The 25,097-nt window shown below is 64.9% G+C and overlaps 1 protein-coding gene across 10 annotated transcripts in view; it reads right to left on the bottom strand.

The window, feature by feature from the left end:
• Window positions 1-627: 627 nt before the first annotated feature.
• The window catches only part of ARNT2 (aryl hydrocarbon receptor nuclear translocator 2), a 145,797-nt gene continuing 121,327 nt past the window's right edge, over window positions 628-25,097 (bottom strand). For 8 of the 10 annotated variants that reach the window (XM_058736358.1, XM_058736365.1, XM_058736359.1 and 5 more), the window contains 7 exons: window positions 16,607-16,679; window positions 15,704-15,827; window positions 12,548-12,647; window positions 9,223-9,361; window positions 8,696-8,861; window positions 2,426-2,562; window positions 628-1,065 (listed from right to left, as the gene is read on the bottom strand). In XM_058736358.1, coding sequence (XP_058592341.1) covers window positions 967-1,065; window positions 2,426-2,562; window positions 8,696-8,861; window positions 9,223-9,361; window positions 12,548-12,647; window positions 15,704-15,827; window positions 16,607-16,679 — 838 coding nt within the window. In that variant the 3' untranslated portion in view covers window positions 628-966. Of the gene's footprint in view, window positions 1,066-1,164; window positions 1,830-2,395; window positions 2,563-8,695; window positions 8,862-9,222; window positions 9,362-12,547; window positions 12,648-15,703; window positions 15,828-16,606; window positions 16,680-25,097 lie in introns of all 10 variants that reach the window. The other 2 variants (XR_009263742.1, XM_058736360.1) reach the window with 2 other exon arrangements.

Here is a 25,097-nt window from a genome sequence, read left to right as displayed (position 1 = left end):
ACCACGGCCCCCCAGCCGGCCGAGGAGAGAAGGCTCAGGGGCCTGGTGGGTTGCGTTCCTACCCCCGTGCGGGTCCGCACCTGAGCCCCCTCCAGGTCACTGATGCAACGTGGCCGCCAGGGCCGGTCCTGGGGGAGCAGGCCCGCACGGCAGGGCACGGGACGAGGGGGCCTGGGCGTCCCGCCTCCCCGCTCGCTCTTGCACATAAGGCCCAGGGCTCTGCAGCCCCAGAGGCGCTGGCCTGGTGGGGGGACGAGGGCGTGCGCTCACCAGGCAGCCAGGTCCTCGGGGCCTCCTGGAAGAGGAGGCGGCCGCTTCCTCTCAGAAGCCCGGCGCATTAAAGCGAGCGGGCTCCCGGCCAGGACTCCTGGCGAGGCTGTGGAACCGCAGCCGGGCACCGGGACCCCGGGCCAAGCTCGCTCCAGTCGGGGCGCCGCTGAGCTGGGGGCAGGGGAGCTGGCGTCCGGCCCTGGGTCCCCGCCTGCTCGGGCCCAGCGCGGAGAACACAGGCCAGGCGTCCTGTTGGCCTCCCTTCCCCGCACCCGAGCCCGCCCACCCACGGCGGTTAAAGGCGGGAAGAAACCCCATTCCTGAGGCCTGGGCAGGCCCCGGACACTCACTCTGGACTACAGGTGAACGTTTTATAGGCGAAAACCGTCTACTAGGAGATTATTCACAACCAGACTCCCGGCGCCCAGTCGGCTCGCCTCCCAAGCACACACAAAGTACAATAAATACAACCAGCCCCCCGACGGCTACCGGGGCTCCTGGTCGGTGGCCCCGGGCTGGGGGCCAGAGCGGAGAGGCGCTGTGCAGGGGAGGAGCACGGGGGTGAGACGCTTTCTGCTGGGGGGGACCGTGGCGGGGCGGGCGGGGCAAGCAGGGTGCGGGGGGGCCCCGCCCGCGTGGGTGGCGCGGTCACGACAGGAGCCACGCCGCCCAGCGCCAGCCGCACTCTGCCCGCCGCTACTCGGAGAAGGGCGGGAACATGCCCAGGTCCGCGAAGTCCTCGATGTTATAGTTGCCGGTCCCCTGGGTCGGGTCTCCGGGCATGGGCAGCATGTCCTGCGGGAGGGGAGAAGAGAAGGCCGAGGGCGGTCAGCTCACCCTCCTGGGCACCTGCGTGTCCCAGGAGCCCAGCCTGCCGCTCCCCCTCACGCTCACCTTCCTTGGGGCAGCCCAGGGGTCTCAGGGGGGCCTCAGATGTCCACACCCGGAAGCCGCTACCCCCTGGGGGGGGCGGGGTCATCCCAGCAGGTAAACCGAGCCTCAGGACATAACCCGCGTGTATGTAAAGCCAGGACGGAGGGCGCACAGGAGCCCATCGGTGGGGTGAACCTATCAGGGCCCGGAGCAAGGCTGTGCGTGTTCCAGGGGCGGGGCCAAATGCCTGCATCCTGAAGCTTCACTTGTAACAGGCCCTTCAAGTTCGGCCGGCCTCAGAGTGCCCATCCAGACAATGGGCATAGCCAGTATTTCAATCCCCTGTGGAAAATTTCCCAAGGCGTGTTCTCTCAAATTCTTGGCCCGTGAGACACTCTGGGAGAAAAGGACCGTGTGGACGAGCGGTTGTGGGGAACAAGGCATACGCACTCCGCCTACCGCCTAAAATAGCCTCAGTCTTCATTAGTATAATAAAAGCCTCTGATAAGTCCTGCGGTCAAGAAACCGAACAACTTTGCTTAACCAGCGTTTCACGCGCTTATTTGACCAAGAATTCTTTTTAGCCTCGTGACCACGAACAGCCGGGTTGGGGAATTCTGCGCCACGCGGCTGCTGTGCGGCGTAAGGACGGAGGAAGGAGGTCAGAACGCTGACCCTCTGGAGACCTAGAGGGACATCTGGGTTCTAGACCCCTGTCTGCGAAGGTGTCGCTCGGCTGGGTGGGAGAGGCGCTGGGGACGAGGAGAGAGCCCCCTCGGGAGGCGGGTTACGGGCCGGGGGGGGTCTCAAGTCCCTCTCCCCACGTGCTTCCTGCGCATCCGTGCTCTGCAGGGCAGACGTGGAAGCTCCGGGCACAACGGAAGGCGCCTCGGTGCTTCTTCCTCGTGCGGGCCCCGTGGGATGGGCCGAGCACTGGGCTCAGGGGGAGTCAATCAGCTCACGCCTCCATCTGGAGCCTTCCTCCCGGGGAAACTTGTGGCCGAAGATGGGCCCAGAAAAACCCCAAGGGGGCAGAGCACAGGCGCGCGGGGCTAGGGGACGAGGCGTGGCCGGGAGCGTCTCCAACGACGGACGGCTACGTGATGCCCGGGTGTCCCCGACCAGAGAGGGCAGCGGAGGCCCGCGCTCCCGGCCCCCGTCCCCGGGGCTGGGCCAGAACTCAGGTCTCTATGGAGCAGGCGGGGCTGTGGCAGGGGGCAGGGGAAAGGAAGCAGAGAGAAGGTGCCGGTACCTACGACAAGGCGGTGCTCGCTCGATTTACCTGGAACACTTCAGTCTGACCGGGCTGCTGGTGGGGGTGCTGCTCACCGCTCTGCTGCCCGTGGTGCTGGCTCTGCCACTGGGACCAGACCTCCGAGGGCCGCCCTTGGAACTGCCCGCCGCTCTGTCCGCTCTCAGCTGAAAGAGCCCACGCACAGGACACCGCCTTCAGGGCCGAGCCGCGGCTCCGTCGGACCTGCCACGGCCCAGAGGCCCCGCGTCTGGAAGGCACGCTCCGTCCAGAGCCGGCCGCCGTCCCCTTCCGGCTCGCACCGACCCACGGGTAGCAAGTCAATGCCAACCGCCAGCACTCGGTGCAGGGGGTGGGTCCCCTCGGAGCGCACCGGCAGGGGCACCGGGGGCTCGGTCCTGGAGCCCTCCGTGCCCTCTGGGGCTTTGGTGGGGGGCTTGTCGGTGGGGTCTGGGCCCCCCCTACCCCGGGCCACCCCCCTGCAGTCCCGAGAAGGGAGAAGCCATCTCTGCCGCTGCAGCCCCCGGGCTGTCCTCTGAAAAGTCTGGTTCTGCCCGAGGAAGAGTTTCAGCTCAGCGTTCCCTGCCTTCCGCCAACCTCACTGCGCTGAAGCCGCGAGGGCCTTCCACGGGGGCCCCGAGCCACGGCCCCGCTGGCTCGTCCCTGAGTGTTTCCAGGTGGCGTGTGAGCAAAGGCACTGGGGCGCGGCTCAGACCCGGAGATGGGCCTCTTTGCAGGAATCGGCACGTTAATTTGTGCGGAGAGCAGCTTGTCTCCGTCTACACTTTACAACAAACACCCAATGGAAAAACCAAGCAGGAAAAACGAGTAGAAGGCGGTCTAAAATATTTTGAAGATTCAACCTAAGAGGATCAGTTTATCCGGGAGCACGCTAAAAAAAAAAAAAAAAAGAAACACCTTGAACGTTCTCTCTTGTAAACCATTCGGTGCCATGTCGCAGGCAATGAGCTCTCCGTCAGGCTCTGGGTAGCAGGACAGGCCCCATCCTGCCCTTTCCAGCGGCGACACTGACCACAGGCGACCCCACAAAGTGTTCGGGGGAGGGACCGCGGTTCGGGAGGCCCCAGGACTTTGCCACCACAGTGAGTCCTTGCTGGGGTTCTGCCCGCCGTGAATCAATTCCTTCCATCTTTCCTTCCGGCTACGGCCTTAAACTTGCCCCCCCACCCCCACCCCCCATATGCTGGTCCTGAGCTCCTGCCCTGACCCCGGCTCCCTGCAGGTAGGCACCCAGGCCAGGAAGCCGGCCCCTCCTGGAGGAGCTCACGGCAGGGCAGGGAGGGGACAGAAAGGCAGGGCCACGCAGTCGGGGGCTGCCCTGACAGGGTGCGACAGTGACAAAGCCAGCTCTCGGAGGGCACCTGACCCGTCCCCGCATGCAGGAAAAGCTCCCAGGGGCAGGAGCTGATGGCACAGAGCTCGGAGGCAGGGCTGAAGAGCGTCCCCGATGCAGGGATCCGTCTGTGCAAAGACGTGGGCGTGAGGAGGGCGTGTTCTGCCCGGGGACCCAGTGGCGGCTCTGGGGATAAGGGCCTGAGTGTGACCGGCCGGAGGGCAGGCCCAGGCTCGGGTCCCCCGCTGTGCAGGTGGCAGGGACCCGCGGGGGTTCGCAGGCAGGGGAGCGGCCGCACAGCCCCGTGCATCCGGGAGCCCCACCGCCCAGGGCGAGCGCACAGAGAGCAAAGGAGCCCAGATACGAGGCGGCCGCCGTGGCAACGGGTGCACGACGTGAGGGCGCCTGGAAGCGGACGCGGGGCGGAGGGGGCGCAGGTGGAGGCCGCGGACGGTCAGGACACCACACCTGCGTCCGGTGGGTGGACGTGCACAGCCCTACTTCTCTTGGCTGCGGGATCACCTGCCCGGCCTGGGGGCCACGTCTAAGTCTCCGAGGGGTGCCTCAGGCTCCCTGTGCGAGAATCCAGCCTCTCTCCCCCTCAGAGCCTCCAGGCGGGGAAGGCACGGCTGTGGGCTCTCTCCTCCGGCTCACGTCCACTCCCCTGCACCGTGTCCCTGAACGCAGCGCCCCGTCGGGTGCCAGCCTGCCTGTGGCCTCACGTCACCTCCTGGCGAGGCCGCCACTACGCTGACCCAGCCCCAGGTCACGCGTCACCGAGGGTTCCCCCAGTTCTCGATACCGGAGACTTCCGGACGTATTTGCGGAGGGAAAGAAGAACGGAAAGGAGCGGAAAGAGGGCCGCACCTCCCGTCACCCTCTCCTCCTCCTCCCATTTGAAGCGTCCCGGCCACCGTCAGCTTGTGATGAAACCCATGCACGTTCCTGCGTCAGCCCCGTGACGCCCTGCGGCGGGCCAGGCGGCAGGGGCTGAAGGCTGCAGGACGGTCGGCGTAGTTCTGCTGACGACAGACGCAGGATTTCAGAATAAACATCCTTAAACTGCCGGGAAGGGAAATGCTCCTTCTTAAACGTTTGCCACAGGAAAAGTCACTCCGTGTCACTTACTCTTCCCTCTGACCCTAAGACACGGGCCCGTTACCCGCCTTTGCCACACAAGGAAACAGAGGCTCTAAGATGCCAGGGAACGAACTGGCCCGACTCGTCCGGCTTGTGAATGCCGGAGTCCCGTTCTGACGCGGACGCCCCGTGCACTCGCTTGGTAAACCGAGCGTTTGTATCCAACGCCCACCGTGCACCTGCCGCTGAGCGGAGTGCTGGGGCCACGGTGGTGACCAAGACTGGCCAGTGCCCTGGGGAGGACAGATGAGCGACCAGGCCACCAGGACCGCCGACAGCTGCAAGGGGAGCCAGGCGGCGTCGGGGGGACGCGGAAGCCGGACCTCCCGTTGCGGGGTCTTCCCGGGGGAGGTCCCTCCCAGGCAGTGACCTGCAGGAGGGACTCACTGCCGTCCGCCAGGAGGCCCGGGGGGAGGACCTTCTTCCAGCCTCTGCCACTGAGACACCGTTTCCCGAGCCGCGCGGGTGACAGGCAGACTCCACGATGCGCCTTGACTACAAGGCGACCCCTCCTGGGTGATGCGGGGCTGGCCGCTCCTAGCCCGCCAGCCCCGCGGTCCAAGGAGAGCGTGCCGCGGGCTGCTGCCATCCGGACAAACGGGTGAGCTTCCAGACCAAACTTCACAACCTCGAGAAGCGCGTGGATTCCTGGGTCGTAGGAGCAACCCGCTTCTCTGAGCGGGAAGCTGGCGCCCACGTTGGCCGCACCGGTCTTCCTCAGGCCGCGTCTTTCACTGCCTCTTCTTAGTTAAGGATCTTTATACCGAGCGTCCCGGTTCCCGTGGCTGGTGTGGCTTCTGCATCCTGCCTGGACCCGGACCGCGCCCCTCCCGCTTAGCTCCACAGGGAGGCGACGCTCGCACCTGTCGGCCCCCAGGACGTGGCTCCAGTTCCGCGTCTGGACCTCCTCGTCGGGCGGGGTGAGACCCAGGCTGAGCAGAAGCTGAAACCAGTTCTGGAAATGGAAACGCATCGGCAGCGCAGCTCAGGGCGCGTCACCAGGCCCGCGAGGGCGGGAGCGTTTTGGGCAGATGCCGGGAAACCCGGGGAGCAAACGAGCGTGTGGTTCGTAGAAGGTGCCAGAACCCAGAAGGGCCGCTCTCCCGTTCAAGGTCGGAGCTCGGTCCACAGGCCATCCTGAGGAGCCCGCTGGAGCGCTGGCCTGTTTGTGCCAGACCTTGGTCACAGCAGCCGCCAGGGGTGCCGGCCGTCAGCTTGCCTGCTCCGGCCGGTGACACAGGGCAGTCGGGACCCCGGTATCCGGCCCCGGACAACCAGCTGAGCCGGGTACTGTGGGCAGGGGGGCTGCGGGCCTGCGAACCCTCCGGGCCCAACCAGCAGGCCCCACGCACGGCCGTCCGGCCTGCGCCCTCAGAGGGGGCCTGGAAGCCACTCAGGTCGCACACAGGGCCCGGGGGAGTGTCCACTGCACGGCTAGACACGGCTGGTTCGTAGTCCTGGGTTCATTCAATGACTGCTGAGTCTGACCTTAGTGGGGGCTGCTCTGTCCCTTCTCCTGCTCTCTTCCCTGCACCCCTCCCACTGTGCTCGGGACCACCCATCCTTGTTCACCAGCCCCTCGAACACCCTCTTCTCTCTGACCCTGACTGAAGCCCGTCCCCACGGGCCCCGTGTCCCTGAAGCCCCTGGAGCAGAGCTATGGGTCTCCGACACGTTGCACATCCCCCATCCCCGCCCCGCCCCGCCTGCCCCCCAGGCCCCACACCTGTGCTGGGGCCTCCTGCCCACACCAGCCGCTGGCCGGCCCCCGCGAGCGCCTCGTCTGGATGGTGCTGGCACCCCCCCATCAAGACCAACCCCCGTCCCAAGCTCCCCCTCAGCTTCCTGTCCCCCTCCCCAGGGACTGGCTTCCAAGCCCGCCACGGCCCCCTCTGGGTCACCGTCAGCAAAGGAGGGACAGAGGGAAGGCCACGGGAAACCGCTCTCCACGCACCCTGCCAAGGGGGTCCCGGCCCTCTCGTTAACACAGACCAAGAGACCTCTGCAGGGACACCTATCCCCACCCGATTCTAAGGCGCCCTGAACAGCAGATCAGAAGACGCTGGCGAGCAGAGCCCGAGGGACCTCACCGCGCCTCAGGGTACTTCTCTGTGAAATGGGAGCGATCAGGCATCTCCCCTTAGGGCTACCGGCAGCACTGAAGGATTCTCGCGTATCGAGTGCCGGGCAGACAGAGCGTCCAGAGTCAGCTGCGGCCATGACTCCCACTGGGATCGCTGAGGGCAGGAGAGCGTGAGCGCAATGCAGAGGCATCTGCTGAGCCCGGAGCCCCGTCCGTATGGGGCTGCTCTTGGCCGTCGAGTCATGCAGGGGCCTCAGCTGGGGGCCTGTGTCCCTCCCGTGTCTCATCTACGTCTACAGCTCAGAGCCCGCATTTGCCAGGTGGAGATCAGAGCCCAGATCGCCAGGGCAGCGCAGGGGCCCCCGCTGTTTTTGCTGTGGCCTTGCCAGGACGAGCACCCACTCTCCCCTGACCTTCCAGATCCGGAGCCCCCCGGGCCTGTGTCACACCGAGGCTGCTGTCCCCAGAGAGCTGCCCTGCCCATCTCCCAGTGCCCGTGCGTCTCCCGGCCTCGATGCCGCACCGAGGGCCAGGCCTCCCGTCTCCCAGGAAGCACCGGGTGCCTGCAGGCCTGGTCTGCCCCGGCCCCTTCAGGGTGAGGCGTGTGGACCGCTCCCCAGGGGCCGCAGCCGGAGGCAGAGACCGCCGGGAGGTGAGGGTGAGGGGACCAGGGTGGCTTCCGAGCTGGGTGCCCGGGGGCCTGGAAAGCAGCGGCTCGGGGCCTGTCCTTCCTGAAACGGCACGGAACCAGCCGGCAGGGGGAGCTTGAGGCCCCACACGAGCACCTGCTCCAAGTGAACGGAAGGCCACAGAGCTGAGCTGCAGCCACGCGGCAGTGACCCCAAGAGGTCGCGAAACGCCACGCCCACGACCTCATGCCGCAGGGGCTGCGGGGCCGCGAGTGGCGGGGGTGGGAGAAGACGTGTGCGGCGGATGACCCCGCGTGCGGGTGAGGGACACGGCCTCGTCCCTAAGGCCGACAGACGCGCAAAGGGGAGCTTCCGGCCTGGAATGGAAATCCCGATCAGCAGCGAGGCGCCCCAAGGGCCATGTCATTGGCTGTCACCAGCGACCGCGCTGTGAGAAGGCGGGCGGGCATCAGCTCAGGATGCTGGGCCGGGCCCCGGGCCCCTCCCCAGCCCCTCCTGATGTGAAGCGGAGCCCCGGCCCACGCCAGCCACACAAGCCACACAGCAGGAGCAAAGGCCCCCGGGACTCGCACCAGAAGGAACGGCCACTTAACCCTTTACGGCCTGAGGAGCTGGGACAGGTGTTCTCACGTGGGAGGGGCCCCTCTTTGCATATTAACAAGAGAGAGAACATCACAGTGCCTCTTATTCACACACGACGTCTTTATACAATTGGCCATCCTCACGACTGTTCCTTGACTGTTTGAAACCAAGATTATGGTGTTTTTGACGTGGGGCACCTGAAACTCCTTGCCAAGGACCGAAAAGGGCTGAAACAGCTCTCAGAACGCAGCGGCACACAGGAATATAGTCCCAGGGCCTTGGAAATGCCAGTCACCCCACAAAGCCAAGACCCAAGCAGCCAGTGTCTTAGGAATACCACCGGACCCCCAGAGCTGGACAGGAGGCGCTTGGAAACCTCCAGACCTGGTCCCAGGGCTCTGGGAGCTGGGGGCTCGGTCCCCCGAACTCGGGATGTGCAGAAAGCACTCTGCCGGCTCCCCTGGGAATTCCCGCCCTCACGCCTCACCTACCGAACCCCGGAGTCCTGCTGGCGAGACTGGAGTAGGCGTTCCCGCTGGGCGAGGACGTAGCTGGGCTGGAGAGAGGGCTGTAGGAAGAGGGGTCTGCTGGGTACGTGTGGCTCGTTCCAATCCCAAAGGGAGACGACTGAGTCTTGCCAGACTGGGAAGGGATTTGCTACAATCAGGACAAAGCAGAGAGGAGGGCGGTGTCACCAGCAGGCCCCAGGTGGGTCGCTGCCACCCCAGTGGCCGACGGTGACTCCCCATGGCCCTCCTGGCCAACTGGGCACGAGCCTGGGATCGGGCCCGCGTGTGTGGGCCCAGGAACTGCAGGACTTGGGCCCCGCGTCTCTGGGGCGGGTCTGGTTGAACCTGCCCCCAGTCCCGCAGTGAGCGGGGCTCTCGGGGCGCTGGGCTCGGCGGACTCCACAGTGGACACCCGCCTCATGGCGACTACCAGGGGGCTGGGCGTGTCCCAGGGCCGGGGGCTCCCAGCAGCCTGGCACCCGGGGCAACGCCCTCACTGAGGCCCGTACCTGTCCGGGAAAGGGCGGCCGGCTCCCTGTCCACGCCACCTGACTCTGGTTTAGCTGTCGGGAGATTTGGGACATGTTCTGGCCCGTTGACGAGGAGGACTGGATGTCATTCACACCAGGCACGTGGACCACAGAAGAGCTACGAGAGACGAAATCGCTTTTGTCCCCGGGAGACCCCTCGCCCGTGACGCGGGTCCCTGGGCCTCCTGTTCAATCCCACGTGCGGCCTCTGTCCGTCCATCCGTCTCTCCAGGGCAGCACGTCACGGGACAAAAAGGCCCCCAGCCCGTCACCGCTGCACTCTGCCTCTTTGGCCCCAGCAGGGCCCGCTCTCTCTTCCTCGCGGCCCAGACCCCACCCGTGTGTCTCTTGCTACCCGCAGAAGATTCTGAGGGGGCGGCATCTTAGAACGAAAATCAGCCCGGAGTGGATGGCTGCTCTGTGCTCTGGTTAATGTGTCCCTTAGGGGACGCCCACGGGGCCGAGGATTCAGCAAACGGGCCGCAGGCTGTCGGCTGGTTCCCAGCAAAAAGAGAGCCTGTGAGTGAAAGCTTGCCGGGGGGGACAGGGGGGGCCTCGCCCAACCCCCAGAGCACACTTTCCCGCCGCCCCCCTCACTCCTCATGACCCCCCACGCCTGCTGTGTGTGTGTCACAGGGGGCGCATCCCCACGGCCCCACGGGCCCTGCAGGCAGACGCTGCTGCCCAGAGCTTTTTCCAGCCACACCGATTATACAATAAGCTCATTAAAGACCGGAAGGTGGCCAGAGACTGCTGTCTCCCTTCAGGCCCTTCCTCCTGGCTCCGCTGGGGCCAGAGCGCTGGGGGCCCAGCGGGGAGTCGGGGGAGGGGGATGGGGCTAACCATGGAAGGCTCTGGTGGGTTTTGAAGAAAGGCAGTTTATAGACCAGTAGAGAAGCGAGGGGACAACGTTACTCATGAGTTACAGTCTTTCTTCTATGCCATCCGGTTCCCCTCCAGCCAGGGAGCCCCGGAGAACATCAGAGCCCTCCGGTCCTGGCCGTGACGAGGGGACATCGTTCCCGTCCCCCATAAAACACTTCGTCACTTCACACACAAGGCTCCTTTCCCAGTCGGCCTCAGAAGGCCTTTTCTGATCAGGGGCCTTTTCTTTACAGGGGCCTCTCCCCCACCCCGCCACCCCCTGGAGGGCGCTGGCAGAGGAGGGCCGGCCCCGTGCCCGGCCCTCCCCAGGGGCCCCGGTCTCGGAACACACGGGCCGGGGCCAAGGCCGGCAGCACCACGGCAGGACTCGGGGTGAGGACACGCTTGGGCATGTGCAGCAAGGCCACTGTGCTAGGGCTCAGGGCCCCCTCTGCCATTGGCCCCACACTCTTCCCCCTCAAACGAGCGCGGGCCCCTTAGATTTACAGGAAATTCAGCCCATTCCACAGGGTTAAGGCCTCATGAGCATCCATCCAACCCTCCCTCCCTCCCTTCCTCCCTCCCTCCCTCTATCCATCATCCCTCCCTCCCTCCTTCCCTCCCTCCCTCTCTCCCTCCATCCATCATCCCTCCTTCCCCCCTCCCTCCCTCCTTTCCCTCCCTTCTTCCCTCCCTCCCTCTATCCATCATCCCTCCATCTCTCCCTCCCTCCCTCCTTCCCTTCCTCTCTCCCTCCCTCCATCCATCATCCCTCCCTCCCTCCCTCCCTCCCTCCCTCCCTCCCTCCTTCTTTCCCTTTCCCTTCCTCTCCCTCCCTCCATCCATCATCCCTCCCTCCCTCCCTCCCTCCCTCCCTCCTTCTTTCCCTTCCTCCCTCCCTCCCTCCATCATCCCTCCATCTCTCCCTCCCTCCCTCCTTCCCTCCTTCTTTCCCTTCCTCCCTCCCTCCATCATCCCTCCATCCCTCCTTCCCTCCCTCCCTCCATCCCTTCTTCATCCACCCATCCGTCCACTCCATAGATGAGCAGTGAGTAAATGCCTCCCGATGCCAGGCTCTGCACAGGGGCTGGCGCCTTCCCCTGACTCCTTCCCCACACCGCCAGCCTGCCTCTCCTCCGTAACTGCCCTCCAACTTCTGCTTCTATGACAACAGCCTCAGCCCAGCTCAGCATCTCAAGCTGGACCATCTGTCCTAAGAACCATCTCCAGCCCCACTTTCCACTCTCCCCCGACACACCGCCCCCGACTTTCTCCCAGACCCATTTCCCCAAGTCTCTCCCCTCCAGCTCCCTAGCATGGTATTCAAGGCCTCCGCGGTCCCCTCCTGTTTCCCCCAGACTCGAAGCCTCTCCCGCCACCCAGGCTTTGCTCGGCACATTCCCGAGGCCTGCGTGCCCCATCGCCCCATCGAGTGACAAGCTGACCTTGGCTTCCAGGCTCGGCTCAGGAGCCGGCCAGGCCTTCGCCGGATGTGCTACCTAGGCCTGGCCGCTCCTCACCTCTGGCCTCTGCTCCCTCCCCGCCGCCCCTCGTACAGAGGGACAGGCGGCAAGTGTCGCCAGGACTCGGTGAGCGCCTGCCCGGGCTGGGAGTGGTGCAGAGCCTGGCACGGAACTGTGGCCGTCACCGTGTGCCGAGAGCAGGGGGGCACGTAACCCCGCGGCAGGAGAGGAGTCTGGAGCCTCCTGCACTGTGCCGCGGGGAGGGGCGGCCGGCGGTGACGAAGGCTCAGGAGCAGCTGGCTCGGCCGCCTTCTTGTCCGGACCGGGGAGCCGCTCCCCAGAGCCCCGGAGCAGGCTGCATCCAGAACACCCCGCTGAAGGGCAGGCCGCGGCCACCGTGGGATCTCAGCCTGCTACCCTGGGCTCGGCTCTGAGCTGCTTCTCCAGGTCCGTCCGCGGCCCAGTGGGGAAGCGTGAGCCTGAGCCTCCTTCGTGAGGGCAGGTTCCTGGCAGGGCCCCCTCCCCCGGGGCGGTCAGTCCCACCTGCCCGGTCCGGGTTCCTGCCTGCACCTGATGCTCCCTTGGGCTCTGGCCAAGTCACCCGGTGGCCGGGCTGTATGGGGACCTCTGCCCGCCTGGGCTTGGGCCTGGGACCGTTCTCCTCGAGAGCTGGATGTTTGGTGGGTGCACGTAGGACCCACACACCCTCCTGCGGGCAGCCCGTCTCTCCTCTGGCCGTTCTTCCCAGTCCCCGACCCTCCTTCCCCAGCCGGCGATAGCAATGCATCTAATAGCAACACGTTGGGTGCTCCCGGGGCAGGACCAGAGCCACCAGAACCCCGGCCCGGCCCAGGGCCCAGAGGGCAGCAGCCCCTAACCGGTGTTTGCAGCATTCGCCGTGCACGGGGCCGAGCTCTGAGATCCAGGGCTTCCCTGTGAGGGGCATCCCCCGCCCCCGGCCCCCTCCCAGCACATACCTGAAGGCCTTCCCCGAGTGTCCGGGGGGGAACGGGCTTCCCTGGGAGTAGATCTGCTGGGTTCCCGCCGCAGAGGCTGAAGTCATCATCTTCTTCTCCGCTAGGAAAGGCAGGGCAAGGTCACGGTCAAGGGCTCCCTGCCCTCCAGACTATGGGACGCGGGGGGCAGCCGGGGAGCAGGCGAAGGACGGGTGTCTTCGAGCAGGACGTATCCCGGCCGTCCGGCCGCACACGCCTTCTCTGCGCACGAGGGCACGGGCCGTCCTCCAACACCCGGGCTGGGCCACATGCTGCCGGAGGGCGGGCCCTTCCCGAGGGTCGGGACGATGGAAAGAACCAACGGAAGGAAGCTCCTCCTCGGACAGTTTCCTCCCAAGCCCACGGAGGAAGCGCGGGGCAGTGGCCCCAACTCCCTGAGCGTGGACCCCAGCGCCGCCCTGCTTGTCAGGGGCGTGGCCTTGCACCTGTGACCGAGGGGCTCCTTTCCCTGCAGTCTCGAAACTCCCACACGTGTTATTTCCACACACCTGCCGGCTCACCCACGAGACACCGGGATAAGGGAGGTTAAAGTTAGTTACAGGGCAATTATTTCGTGCCTCGACAGACCCCTCGCCTGTACCCATCTGTGGCCTGGGAGGTGGGGGGGGGGTCCCCCACTGGGCGGACATGAGCAGGGATGGACACGCGGGCTCGCGGACCTGGGGCGGAGAGGGCGGGCTTCCTTGACCACGCGCCGACTACCTCTGTGACGGGCCGATAAACCGAGGCACTGGGCAGCCTCTGGGTCCGTTTCCTTTGCTGCAGCGAAAACCCCACAGCACGGAGGGGCTTGGACTCCTACGTGGGTGCCTCTGACGGGTCCGCAGGTGGAGAGGGGCTAAAGGTTTCAGGAGACAGGTGCCCCAGGGACTTGTGACCATCCACTCAACGTAAGCTGTTATTTTCTTACGCACTTAGGGGTTTGGGTGGTTTGGGTAAATGAGAAACGCATTTTTTCCTAAGCGCTCTAAGACGTTTGTAAGGGTACGAGATTATACGTGGACACAGGTATGTAAAGACGTTCGGTTTTATCATTCAGTCTTCTGCGTCCTTTTTCGCTCTATGGCTTTGACCTGCTTGACCGCTGCAAAATCTGGCTCTGTCAGGATTTTCTCGTGTTCCTGCTTATTTTGGTTTTCCCGTGTTCCGAGGCTCATGACACATGTACCTTCACCTTCGGGTCCAGCCCGTATCTGCATCGTATCTGTAGAAGTTAGCCATCTCAGCGGGGCGCCCGGGCGGCCCAGTCGGTTAGGCATCCGACGTGGTGTCGACTCAGGTCATGACCTCACGGTTCGTGAGATCGAGCCCCGCGCGGGGCTCTGCGGGGACGGCGTGGAGCCTGCTTGGGATTCTCTGTCTCCCTCTCTCTGCCCCCGCGCCCCCAGTCTCTCTCTCTCTCTCTTAAAATAAATAAACTTTAAAAAAAGAAGATAACCATCTTGGCCCACAGCTCTTAGCTGCCTCCGAGGGCACCACACCCCCACTCCTCCGGGTTAAAGGGTTTCACGTCATGTCGTTTGGGCTACGGCGTATTTCGGCAGCACGTCAATCAGGAGTTGCTGGTCAGGGGCCCCTGAACACCAGCTTAGTTTATCGCTCGTGATATTCACGCTTCCTTACCCGTTCGCTTTTTTTCTGAGTATCTTGCAATTTGCTAAAAATGTCCTCGTCTTTTCTTGTGAGACTTCCTTCCTGCTTCTCCTTTTCTCCTCTCAAGAGTGGCTATCTTTAGACCCACGGGAAGCTGGGTTTCTCCATAAACGTCAGAGAAAAAAAACCAGCACGTGCCGATGGGAAACATCTGTGTAGGACCCCCAACCCAGGATGCACCTAGATCTTTGCTGAATGGGTTCGATTCGGGTTTTTATTTACCCTTTGTGTCTTTTGTACCTTCCGACAATCTTCGCGCCGACTCTCGGCGTGCCTCGTCCTTCACACTCCTGCTTTTTCAACCTGCCGCTTCCGTTCCGGTCTTCTCCATTTCGATTCATGTCGCGAACAAGCACAGTGTCTGGAAGCCGTCTCCTCGGAAGCCTAGGCAGACGGCCCGTGTCTGAGGAGTCCTTCTGCGGCTTCCGGCTGTGAGCGCAGCCTGGTGGGGGGAGCACTGCATCTCCTGCTTTCCTTCCTTCCCTTTCCTTTTTCCTGGGGGTTCGTGTCCCCTGTTCTGTCATCCTTGTGGGAAGGTGTCCGCGTTTGGGTAACATCACAACCTCACACGGATTCCCTGGGAATATCGTGGGGATCCGGTCAAACATTCCGGCTCCTCGGAGAGGAAGAGAGGCCCTTTTAGACGTGCCGTCTCTGCTCTCGTCCGCGGACGTGAGAGACAGGGGTGGACGCAGCCGGCGTGTCTGGATGGCCCGTGGGAGCCAACAGCGGAGAGCCTCCTGGTGGTGCTAACGGGCGTGTTCTGTGCTGGAGACCGGAGGCCACGCCCCACCCGACGGTGGCGCTCCAGGGAGGCGGCTCGGGCACCTCCCTGCTCCTTCGCCTTTGGTCCACGGCCCAGCGGGAGGACGGCGGGGTCTCCACAGGTGTCGACGTCAGGAGGACTGGGATTTGCGCGAATGGCCCCGGCTCCTCAGTCCCGTAGGACGCTGTGGGGTCCCTTCCGATTAGCGTTCCCATGCTTCCTTTGGGTAGGTCAGCTGGTTTCTCCCCTCGATGGACCCCAACTGTACTGAATCCTGCAGGAAGTCCTTGACCACAAGAAAATGGGATCCTTTTTCTGAAGTTTGGAATGACAGAGATGTTTCCAGGCTGCTCATCTTAGTGGAAATCTGCCTGGGGGGCGGGGGTGGGAAGCCAAGAATGGCACCCTTCCGTCCGGGAGCAAGGCGGACACAGGCGGGCCCCCGCTGGCCACCACCGGGTGAACCGTGGACATCCGTGTGCACGTCTATTCCAAACCCTCGAATTCAGCAGATGAGGGGTCCAGGGCCCCAGGCGGCAGGCGAACGAGAGGCAAGGCCAGAAGTCGAGGGGTTCCATTCGGACTCCTGGACTCGGCGCTCGTCCACACCCGCTCCCTCGGGATGGCCGCCCCTTGACGGCCCGACGGCGGCCACACGCCCCACACCCTCGGCACGTTAGCGCTGTTCGGGAACTTACACGCACTGATTCCCGCAAACATCTCAGCAAACCGGGGGTCTCTCTCCTGGGAGAAGATAGCATCGGCCTTCTCCACGGACTTCCCCGCCTCGTGAACGCCGGCCGGGAGGTTGGGGACGGGAACCTGTTTGCACGTGAAAACACAACCACATCCAGAGTGTGAGACACAGAGCACGTGTCTGCAGCCCCGTCGGGTCCCCTCCCCCCCGCCCCCCACTCGCTGGCAGTTCAGGCTGTGTGGTTTTACTGAGGTGGGGGGCTCGTCTGGAGACCGGGAGGTGCGGCGTGAGCCGGGACCGCAGAGTGGCACGGATCCCTTACAGAGAGATAACCGATAATCAACCACCCTAAACACCAGAAGCGTGGACTTGAAGTCTAACGTGGGTGACAGGCCCAGCCCCAACACACCTTGTCATTTCTCTACACGGCCGTCGGAAGCAGCGGGAGAAAAGGCAGAAGGAAGAGGAGGGACAGAGGGGAAGGGAGGAGGGAGGGAGGCTGCGTGGACAGAGTGGGGACCCGGTGCAGGGCAGGACAGACGGCCGGGAAGGGCACGGGTGACGCGGCTCAGAACTGCCCCTGTCGGCTTCCGCGTCTGCTGGTCCGGTCCTTGGGCTCACTTAGAGCCCCCGCAGCTCCCAATCGCCCCGGGACACTCCCCATACGGGCAGCTCAGGCCCTACTCGGCCGCCCAGTCCTCACGTGTCCTCTACCCTCCATGGCCCAGCCCTGCAGGAGGGTCCCAGGACACCCCCAGGGTGGGACCTGAGTCTCTGCACTCGGTGGGAGGACAGAGCACCAGCACCTGCTGGGCTGAGGGCGTCAAGCTAAGGGTTGAACTTAGCTCCCCGACCCTTGGCCCGGAGACAGCTCCAACTGGTAAAGAACCTTCCGGAAGTTCACCTGCGACAGGTCGTATGACGACAGCCCATCTCTCTGGTGCACCTCCAACTCTGCCTGCTGCTGCTGGAGCTGCCTGCGGAACGAGAGGTCAACAGAGTCATGCCGAGGTCATGACGTGGTGGCCGTGGGGCCGAACTAGAACCTTCCCCCAACCCAGAGGGACGGCAGGTGACACCCAACGGGCCTCTAAGTGGTTTTCAATTTTTACTTGTTTTAGTTTACGACTTTTTAAAGTTTATTTTGAGAGCGTGAGCAGGGGAGGGGCAGAGAGAGAGAGGGAGGGAGGGAGGGAGGGAGGGAGGGAGGGAGTACCACGCAGGCTTCATGGGGTCAGCACAGAGGCTGACGCGGGACTGGAACCCAAAAACTGTGAGATCGTGACCTGAGCTGACAACCAGAGTCGGACGCTTGACCAACTGACCGTCCCAGGTGCCCCTTGTGATTATTTTTAAATGCCCCAAATCAGACTCCAAGCCCTGTATTTTAAGTTTAGGTTGCCAACATTTAGGAAATGCGTTTTGGTTAACGATTTCATGTCACGCAGGGTAAGAAGACACTACGTGAAAACAGTTACGGCAAAGTTCCGATCAACACGGAAAGAAGAAACCCTTGGCCTGACAACCTGTAAGCTGGATGGGGGGGGGGGTGTGTGTGTGTGACCTCATGTCCCTCCCTCCAGCCCTCACACTGGACTCTCACAGCCCTGACAGTCACTCTCTCACTGACCTGACGCCCAGTACACAGAGGCTTCCCCGGGTGGTGGCCTCGCGGCCAGGACCTGACCTGATGCCCCCGGTCCCCACTCTGTGCTCTGCAGGCCCCCCCACTGCCCCGTTCGGGACAGAAAAGGACTCGTTACAGGAAATGGCTGCTTTACAAAGTTTCAGAAGGTGGAAACTGGATTACGTTCCCGGGACAGTGAGCCCCACAGCTCAGAGCCTAACGATGGGGCAGGATGAGAGCGTCTTTTTCCAGTCCACACACGGCCAAGAACGCCAGGCGAACATGGTTAGACTGCTGACCCGAACCACACGCCCAGGAGTCAGCCTAAGGGACACGGACAATTCAGGCACAAACGTACGTGTGACACGCACAGCACGTGTACGTTCACAGTAAGCAGGGAAACACTTTCAGCCTTAAATAAACAGAGTGAGTGCAAATTAGGACGAACCTAATTTGGTTCGTCAGGAGGGTGATCAATTCTTCGACTACGAAGCGGGTAACAACACAGTTAGCACGGCGGCTTGCGCAGAAAGTTCCGGCGCGGGGGAGATGCCCACGGCAGAGTTCCACAGGGAGGATGCCGGTGCCCTCCGCGCGCCCTGGGGCCCTGCGCTCACCGCGACCTACGCTGGGCTCACGAAGGGAGCCACTACCGCTCCAAGTGGGTGGTCCCTTCACGGCGGAGCGCGCCGAGGCCCCGAGACGCCAGGCGTCTGCAGAAGAGAGACCGTGCCCTGGGGAGCGGGTGACGAAAGAGGGTTTGGGGCAGGGGCTATTTCACATCGTAAGGGACACCCACCTGGGAGGTCCAGGAAGGCCTGGGCCGGCCACTGTGGGCGCCGGTGACCGGACCCGGTGGGCGAGGCCCGCCAGGAGCCCGGCCTCAGGGCCCAGTTGCCACCCCAGAGCAGGGGGGTGTCACCAAAGTCTTGCCCCACGGCCCCCCACCAGTCCCTCTACTGGCCCCCCAGCTGGAAGCTTGAGAGCAAGGAGCTCATGCTGTCCTGTCCACGGAGGCGAACGTCGGCCCATCCCCGGCAAACAGGCCGGGCCACCAGACTGGCGGGCGGTGTAGACGGAGCGCGACTAGGTTGCCTTGGTCCACGTGCAGGCTGTTTGGGTCACACTGACCAAGAGCCCCCCCCTCCCCCCCGCTTAGTGACCACTTCCGCTCCTGGGGGCAGAGTCAGCAGAGGCGGTGTGGTCCACAGCCCCCCACCGAGACGGAGACGGCACAGGTCACTGCCGGTCTCTGTTTCCCCCTTTTCTCTTTTTGAGAGAGAGAGAGAGAGAGAGAGAGAGAGAGAGCAAGGGAGGGGCAGAGGGAGGAGGGGAGAGAATCCCACGCGGGCTCTGGGCTCAGCGCAGAGCCTGATGCGGGGCTCAAGCCCGTGAATCTGGGATCACGACCTGAGCCGAAATCAAGCGTCGATGCTCAGCCGACTGAGCCGCCAGGCGCCCTCTCTGCTGGGGACCCGCCGCTTCTCCAGGCAGCCTGCCCCATCGCGGAGGGAAGCAATCACAACAAGTCTGTCCCCGAAACAGCCCAGACCTACTTCCTTCCAAGTCCCATTTTGAGTTCCCATCCTGCGGCCCAAGAAACGGGACAAACTGAATTCTTCTCAGCAGCCAGACAGATGCACGTCTGAACCCCACTCACCTGCAGCCGTGCCCTTCACGTGGGCCTGGGCGTGTGTCCCCACCCCCCAACCGCCAAGGGAAGACCACGTAGAAGAGAGCCCCGTTGGGGGACCAGCGACCAGCCTATTTAGAAGCTAGCCCAGACCGGCCCCGTTCCAGGAAGCGTCCTAGACTGTCTACACCAGGCTCCGTGCTAGATCCGGGGAATGACGGGGCCAGCCCCACAGGGTCTGGGTGGTCACGGTGTGGACATTCTCCACGGGAGGACAGAGGAGTCTGCAAGCCCAGGGTGCTGACGTCAGAGACAGGACGCAGGAAGAAAGAACACGCGGCTGGTCTCCAGACCCGGCTGCGAGAGCCCAGGGGAAAGGTGAGCCATAAAACGTGGGATTTCCCCCCCGGAGTCTGTAGCTGCACCCACAACACCAGGACACAGCAGCACTAAAATCAGGTTTTTAAACGATTGCTATTTCAGAACATGGAAAAAGAATCAATCTAACGATCCGCAGAAACACCCTAACTGTCCGTGTCGCCCTACTCGTGTCTTACGGTTCTGCCAATTCGCGTGCACCCTGCAGGCCCCTGGGCAGCCGGGGCCTCTCCCTGCCTGCACTGCGGTGCCCCTGCGGTCTCCCCACTTCACAGACGCACACAGAGCCTCAAGGCCTGCGTGGCCTCCCTGCGCCAGGGACGTCGGGATGCCGTCGACCACGTGTGACACTCCCCGGACAGAGCAAGCGAGCAGCCACGAGGGGGGCCGTCGGACCTCTGGGAGAACCGGGATCTGGTGAGGAGGCACGGGGGCTCCACGGGCTCGGCCGACCCGGGTGGGGCTACCAGTGCCCCCCACGGGCGGAGTGCCGTCTGCATGCCCGTGGGGAAGGACTCCGAATGCCCCTCACGGGGTCCGTGGCTGCCTCCGTCCAGAAGCAGGGGCGTGTTCTACGGAGAGGGCTCCTCGGGGCGGGACAGAAGGCAGGGGGAGCTGCTCGGCAAAGAGGAGGGACGTCCCCTGAGACGGGGCGGGGGCCTCATCAGGGCACAGGGGAAGAGGCAGGGAGGGAGGACATGAGTCCCAGGAGAGACGCTGTGGGGCCCTCTTCTCCACCAGGCTGTCTGCAGCAGGTGCACGGGAGGGCGGGACGCAGGACGAGCCCCAGGCCGGGGCCCTAAGCTCTGCAGAGGCGAGGTCGGCCCCTTGCTCTCGCTCCCCACTCCAGCCCCCACTCCTGCCCCGGGGACACAGGGCGGTTAAGGACCTTTCCGCGGAGTCTGCTGCCGCTGGCTGAGTCCAGCCAGAGGCAGGAACGCGGGGAGGGCCGGAGGGCTGGCGGTCGTCACTGCCCTCTGCTGCTCCCTGCCCAGGGAGGGCCGCTCTGTCCGCTTGGCTGTCAGCTCCTCCCACCGGCGGTCTCCTCCCCTCTGCCCCCAAAGGGCTGTCAAGAGCAACACGTGGGGCCGCACCCCGCAGGGACGTGCGTCCTGTTGTGTCGGGGCAGCCGGACTCAGACCCAGAGATCACACCTCTGCGGGGGAGGGAGGGAGTCAAAAGCCCTCAACGTGACCAAATTTACCCTATTGCAACTAGACCGTCTCAGATACGGGAGAGAATGAGGGAGCGTGCTGTTTCTGCAGCACAGATCGACTCCCGTTTGCAAGCAGGAGGCCACACGGCCCAGGGACACAGAGGAGGTCACACGGCCCGGGGACAGAGAGCAGGAGGTCACTCGGCCCGGGGACAGAGTGCAGGAGGTCACTCGGCCCGGGGACAGAGAGCAGGAGGCCACACGGCCCGGGGACAGAGAGCAGGAGGTCACATGGCCCGGGGACAGAGAGCAGGAGGTCACATGGCCCGGGGACAGAGAGCAGGTCACTTGGCCCGGGGACAGAGAGCAGGAGGTCACACGGCACGGGAAAAGAGAGCAGGAGGTCACTCGGCCAGGGGACAGAGAACAGTAGGTCACACGGCCTGGGGACAGAGGGCAGGAGGCCACATGGCCTGGGGTCAGAGAGCAGGAGGTCACTCGGCCCGGGGACAGAGAGCAGGAGGTCACACGGCCCGGGGACAGAGGGCAGGAGGCCACACGGCCTGGGGCAGAGAGCAGGAGGCCACACGGCCCGGGGACAGAGAGCAGGAGGTCACTTGGCCCAGGGACAGAGAGCAGGAGGTCACACGGCCCGGGGACAGAGGGCAGGAGGCCACACGGCCTGGGGCAGAGAGCAGGAGGTCACACGGCCCGGGGACAGAGGGCAGGAGGCCACACGGCCTGGGGCAGAGAGCAGGAGGCCACACGGCCCGGGGACAGAGAGCAGGAGGTCACTTGGCCCAGGGACAGAGAGCAGGAGGTCACACGGCACGGGAAAAGAGAGCAGGAGGTCACTCGGCCCGGGGACAGAGAACAGTAGGTCACACGGCCTGGGGACAGAGGGCAGGAGGCCACATGGCCTGGGGTCAGAGAGCAGGAGGTCACTCGGCCCGGGGTCAGAGAGCAGGAGGTCACTCGGCCCGGGGACAGAGAACAGTAGGTCACACGGCCCGGGGACAGAGGGCAGGAGGCCACATGGCCTGGGGTCAGAGAGCAGGAGGTCACTCGGCCCGGGGGCAGAGAGCAGGAGGCCACACGGCCTGGGGACAGAGAGCAGGAGGTCACACGGCACGGGAAAAGAGAGCAGGAGGTCACTCGGCCCGGGGACAGAGAACAGTAGGTCACACGGCCTGGGGACAGAGGGCAGGAGGCCACATGGCCTGGGGTCAGAGAGCAGGAGGTCACTCGGCCCGGGGTCAGAGAGCAGGAGGTCACTCGGCCCGGGGACAGAGAACAGTAGGTCACACGGCCTGGGGACAGAGGGCAGGAGGCCACATGGCCTGGGGTCAGAGAGCAGGAGGTCACTCGGCCCGGGGGCAGAGAGCAGGAGGCCACACGGCCTGGGGACAGAGGGCAGGAGGCCACACGGCCTGGGGCAGAGAGCAGGAGGCCACACGGCCCGGGGACAGAGAGCAGGAGGTCACTTGGCCCAGGGACAGAGAGCAGGAGGTCACACGGCCCGGGGACAGAGGGCAGGAGGCCACACGGCCTGGGGCAGAGAGCAGGAGGTCACACGGCCCGGGGACAGAGGGCAGGAGGCCACACGGCCTGGGGCAGAGAGCAGGAGGCCACACGGCCCGGGGACAGAGAGCAGGAGGTCACTTGGCCCAGGGACAGAGAGCAGGAGGCCACACGGCACGGGAAAAGAGAGCAGGAGGTCACTCGGCCCGGGGACAGAGAGCAGGAGGTCACACGGCCTGGGGACAGAGGGCAGGAGGCCACATGGCCTGGGGTCAGAGAGCAGGAGGTCACTCGGCCCGGGGACAGAGGGCAGGAGGCCACACGGCCTGGGGCAGAGAGCAGGAGGCCACACGGCCTGGGGACAGAGGGCAGGAGGTCACATGGCCCGGGGAGAGAGAACAGTAGGTCACATGGCCTGGGGACAGAGGGCAGGAGGTCACTCGGCCTGGGGACAGAAGGCAGGAGGCCACACGGCCTGGGGTCAGAGAGCAGGAGGTCACACGTCCTGGGGACAGAGAACAGGAGGTCACTCGGCCCGGGGACACAGAGCAGGAGGTCACTTGGCCTGGGGACAGAGAACAGGAGGTCACATGGCCCGGGGACAGAGAGCAGGAGGTCACTTGGCCCGGGGACAGAGAGCAAGAGGTCACTCGGCCTGGGGACAGAGAACAGTAGGCCACACGGCCTGGGAACAGAGGGCAGGAGGTCACATGGCCTTGGGACAGAGAACAGTAGGTCACATGGCCTGGGGACAGAGGGCAGGAGGTCACTCGGCCCGGGGACAGAGAACAGTAGGCCACACGGCCTGGGGCAGAGAGCAGGAGGTCACACGGCCTGGGGACAGAAGGCAGGAGGCCACACGGCCTGGGGTCAGAGAGCAGGAGGCCACACGGCCCGGGGACAGAGGGCAGGAGGTCACTCGGCCTGGGGACAGAAGGCAGGAGGCCACACGGCCCGGGGTCAGAGAGCAGGAGGCCACACGGCCCGGGGACAGAGAGCAGGAGGTCACACGGCCAGGGGACAGAGGCAGGAGGTCACACGGCCTGGGGACAGAGAGCAGGAGGTCACTTGGCCCGGGGACAGAGAGCAGGAGGCCACATGGCCCGGGGACAGAGTGCAGGAGGTCACTCGGCCCGGGGACAGAGAGCAGGAGGCCACATGGCCCGGGGACAGAGTGCAGGAGGTCACTCGGCCCGGGGACAGAGAGCAGGAGGCCACATGGCCCGGGGACAGAGAGCAGGAGGTCACACGGCCCGGGGACAGAGAGCAGGAGGTCACACGGCCTGGTGTCAGAGAGCAGGAGGCCACAAGGCCCAGGGACAGAGTGCAGGAGGTCACTCGGCCCGGGGACAGAGAGCAGGAGGTCACACGGCCTGGTGTCAGAGAGCAGGAGGCCACAAGGCCCGGGGACAGAGAGCAGGAGGTCACACGGCCCGGGGACAGAGAGCAGGAGGTCACACGGCCTGGTGTCAGAGAGCAGGAGGCCACACGGCCCGGGGACAGAGGGCAGGAGGCCACACGGCCCGGGGACAGAGAGCAGGAGGTCACTCGGCCCGGGGACAGAGGGCATTGAGAGCGAGTTGCTGACACCAGTCCCCCCTCCCGTCCCCCCCCCCCCCCCCCCCGTCCCTGTGGCTGCAGAGAAAGCCAGACAGAAGTGGGAGCAAATGCCAGGTTGCGAGGGGTTATGACGGCATGGACGGCCAAGGGGGGCTCCCGACAGAGAGCTGGGCAGAGAAATTTCTGGAAGACCAGAAAGCCCGGGGTCTTCAATGTTCAGGAAGCGGGTGCCCGTCCGAGAGTCTCAGGAAGAGCCCGTGGCAGGGGTGGACAAGGAGTGTGGCCCACGGGAGACAGAGGATGCGCTGGGAGGGCCCCGGAGGGGGAAGGAGCGGGAGGAGAGGAGGGGACGCTGAGCCCCTCGGTCCCTCCAACGGGAGGAGGTTCGTGCACGGGCCCTGCTTCTCGGTTCACCGCCAGGCAGGAAGCAGCCGGGAGGAGCCAGCAGGATGGCTCACGCCAGGGCCCCAGAGCGGACGGCGGGCAGGTGGCAGAGGGGATCCCGCGGCCCCAACACCGTCTGCGGCAACTGAGGCCGACCCCACCCCACCGACCGGGCCCGCTCCGGCTCGCTGTCCCGCCTGCCTGCTTCACACACGCCGGCTGCACGTGGGACCCGAGGTCACCTGACAGACGTGCCGGGCGGGGGCCACGTGGAAACCCAGGTCAGCCGCCCGGAGGGACCTCGAGCAGGTGGCCCGGCCCGGCCGGCTCCGTGCCTTGTGGGCTGAGGCACAGGCACAGGGTGGGGCTTCCCTGGAAGGACGCCCCAAGGGGTCTCCGAGGGGAACGCCCCAATCCAGGGAGCCGGCAGGGGACACAAGGGGCCAGAGCACTGAGCGAGGGAGCCAGGAGGCCACGGCCACTGCCTGGGGGCGGCATCACCGGGACGGCCGTCGGGAGCTGGAGCGGGGAGCAGACCCCACCAGCTCAGTGCGGAGCCGGGGAAAATGGGACAGGGGTGCCACTGGCCAGCGCGGGCACTCAGGGACTGCTCCCCCCCTGCCAGCTCACCCCGCTCCCCTGCTGTAGTGCCCGCAGACGCTGGGACCGCCCTGGCCTTTGTTCACGCTGCTTCTTTGACCTTGCATTTCCTCGAGAATAACAGGGAGGAGGCATGACCTGGTCCCGGCCGGGAGCCCGGCCCCACTCACTCCCCGCAGCAACCCAGGGGAGAGGCATTATCGCCCCATTGCACAGACGGGAAAGCGAGGGCTGTGAAGTAACGTGACACCCAACTCGAGGTACAGGAAGCCGGGTGTCCAGACCGGGGCCCAGGTGTGCGTGCCAAGGCGCGTGGGGTACAGGGTGAAGCCGGGGGTGGTCCGGGGACTGCGGAGCCTTGAGCAGGAGGGACATGTCCAGGGAAACCGTGTCTCCCTGCAGCGCCACCCCCAGCCCCCTGCCCCGGGGCCCTGGAGCTGCCAGGGCCTTAGCCTCGCTCCCCCTACCCGGCTTCAGAAGGGCCCGGAAACCAGGCACAGGCGGCCGGCGCACCAGGCAGGGAACCAGGGAGGCCT

Source organism: Neofelis nebulosa, chromosome 7, assembly GCF_028018385.1.
Source record: "Neofelis nebulosa isolate mNeoNeb1 chromosome 7, mNeoNeb1.pri, whole genome shotgun sequence".
Taxonomy (NCBI): Eukaryota; Metazoa; Chordata; class Mammalia; order Carnivora; family Felidae; genus Neofelis; species Neofelis nebulosa.
This window is presented reverse-complemented; position numbering and strand designations above follow the sequence as displayed.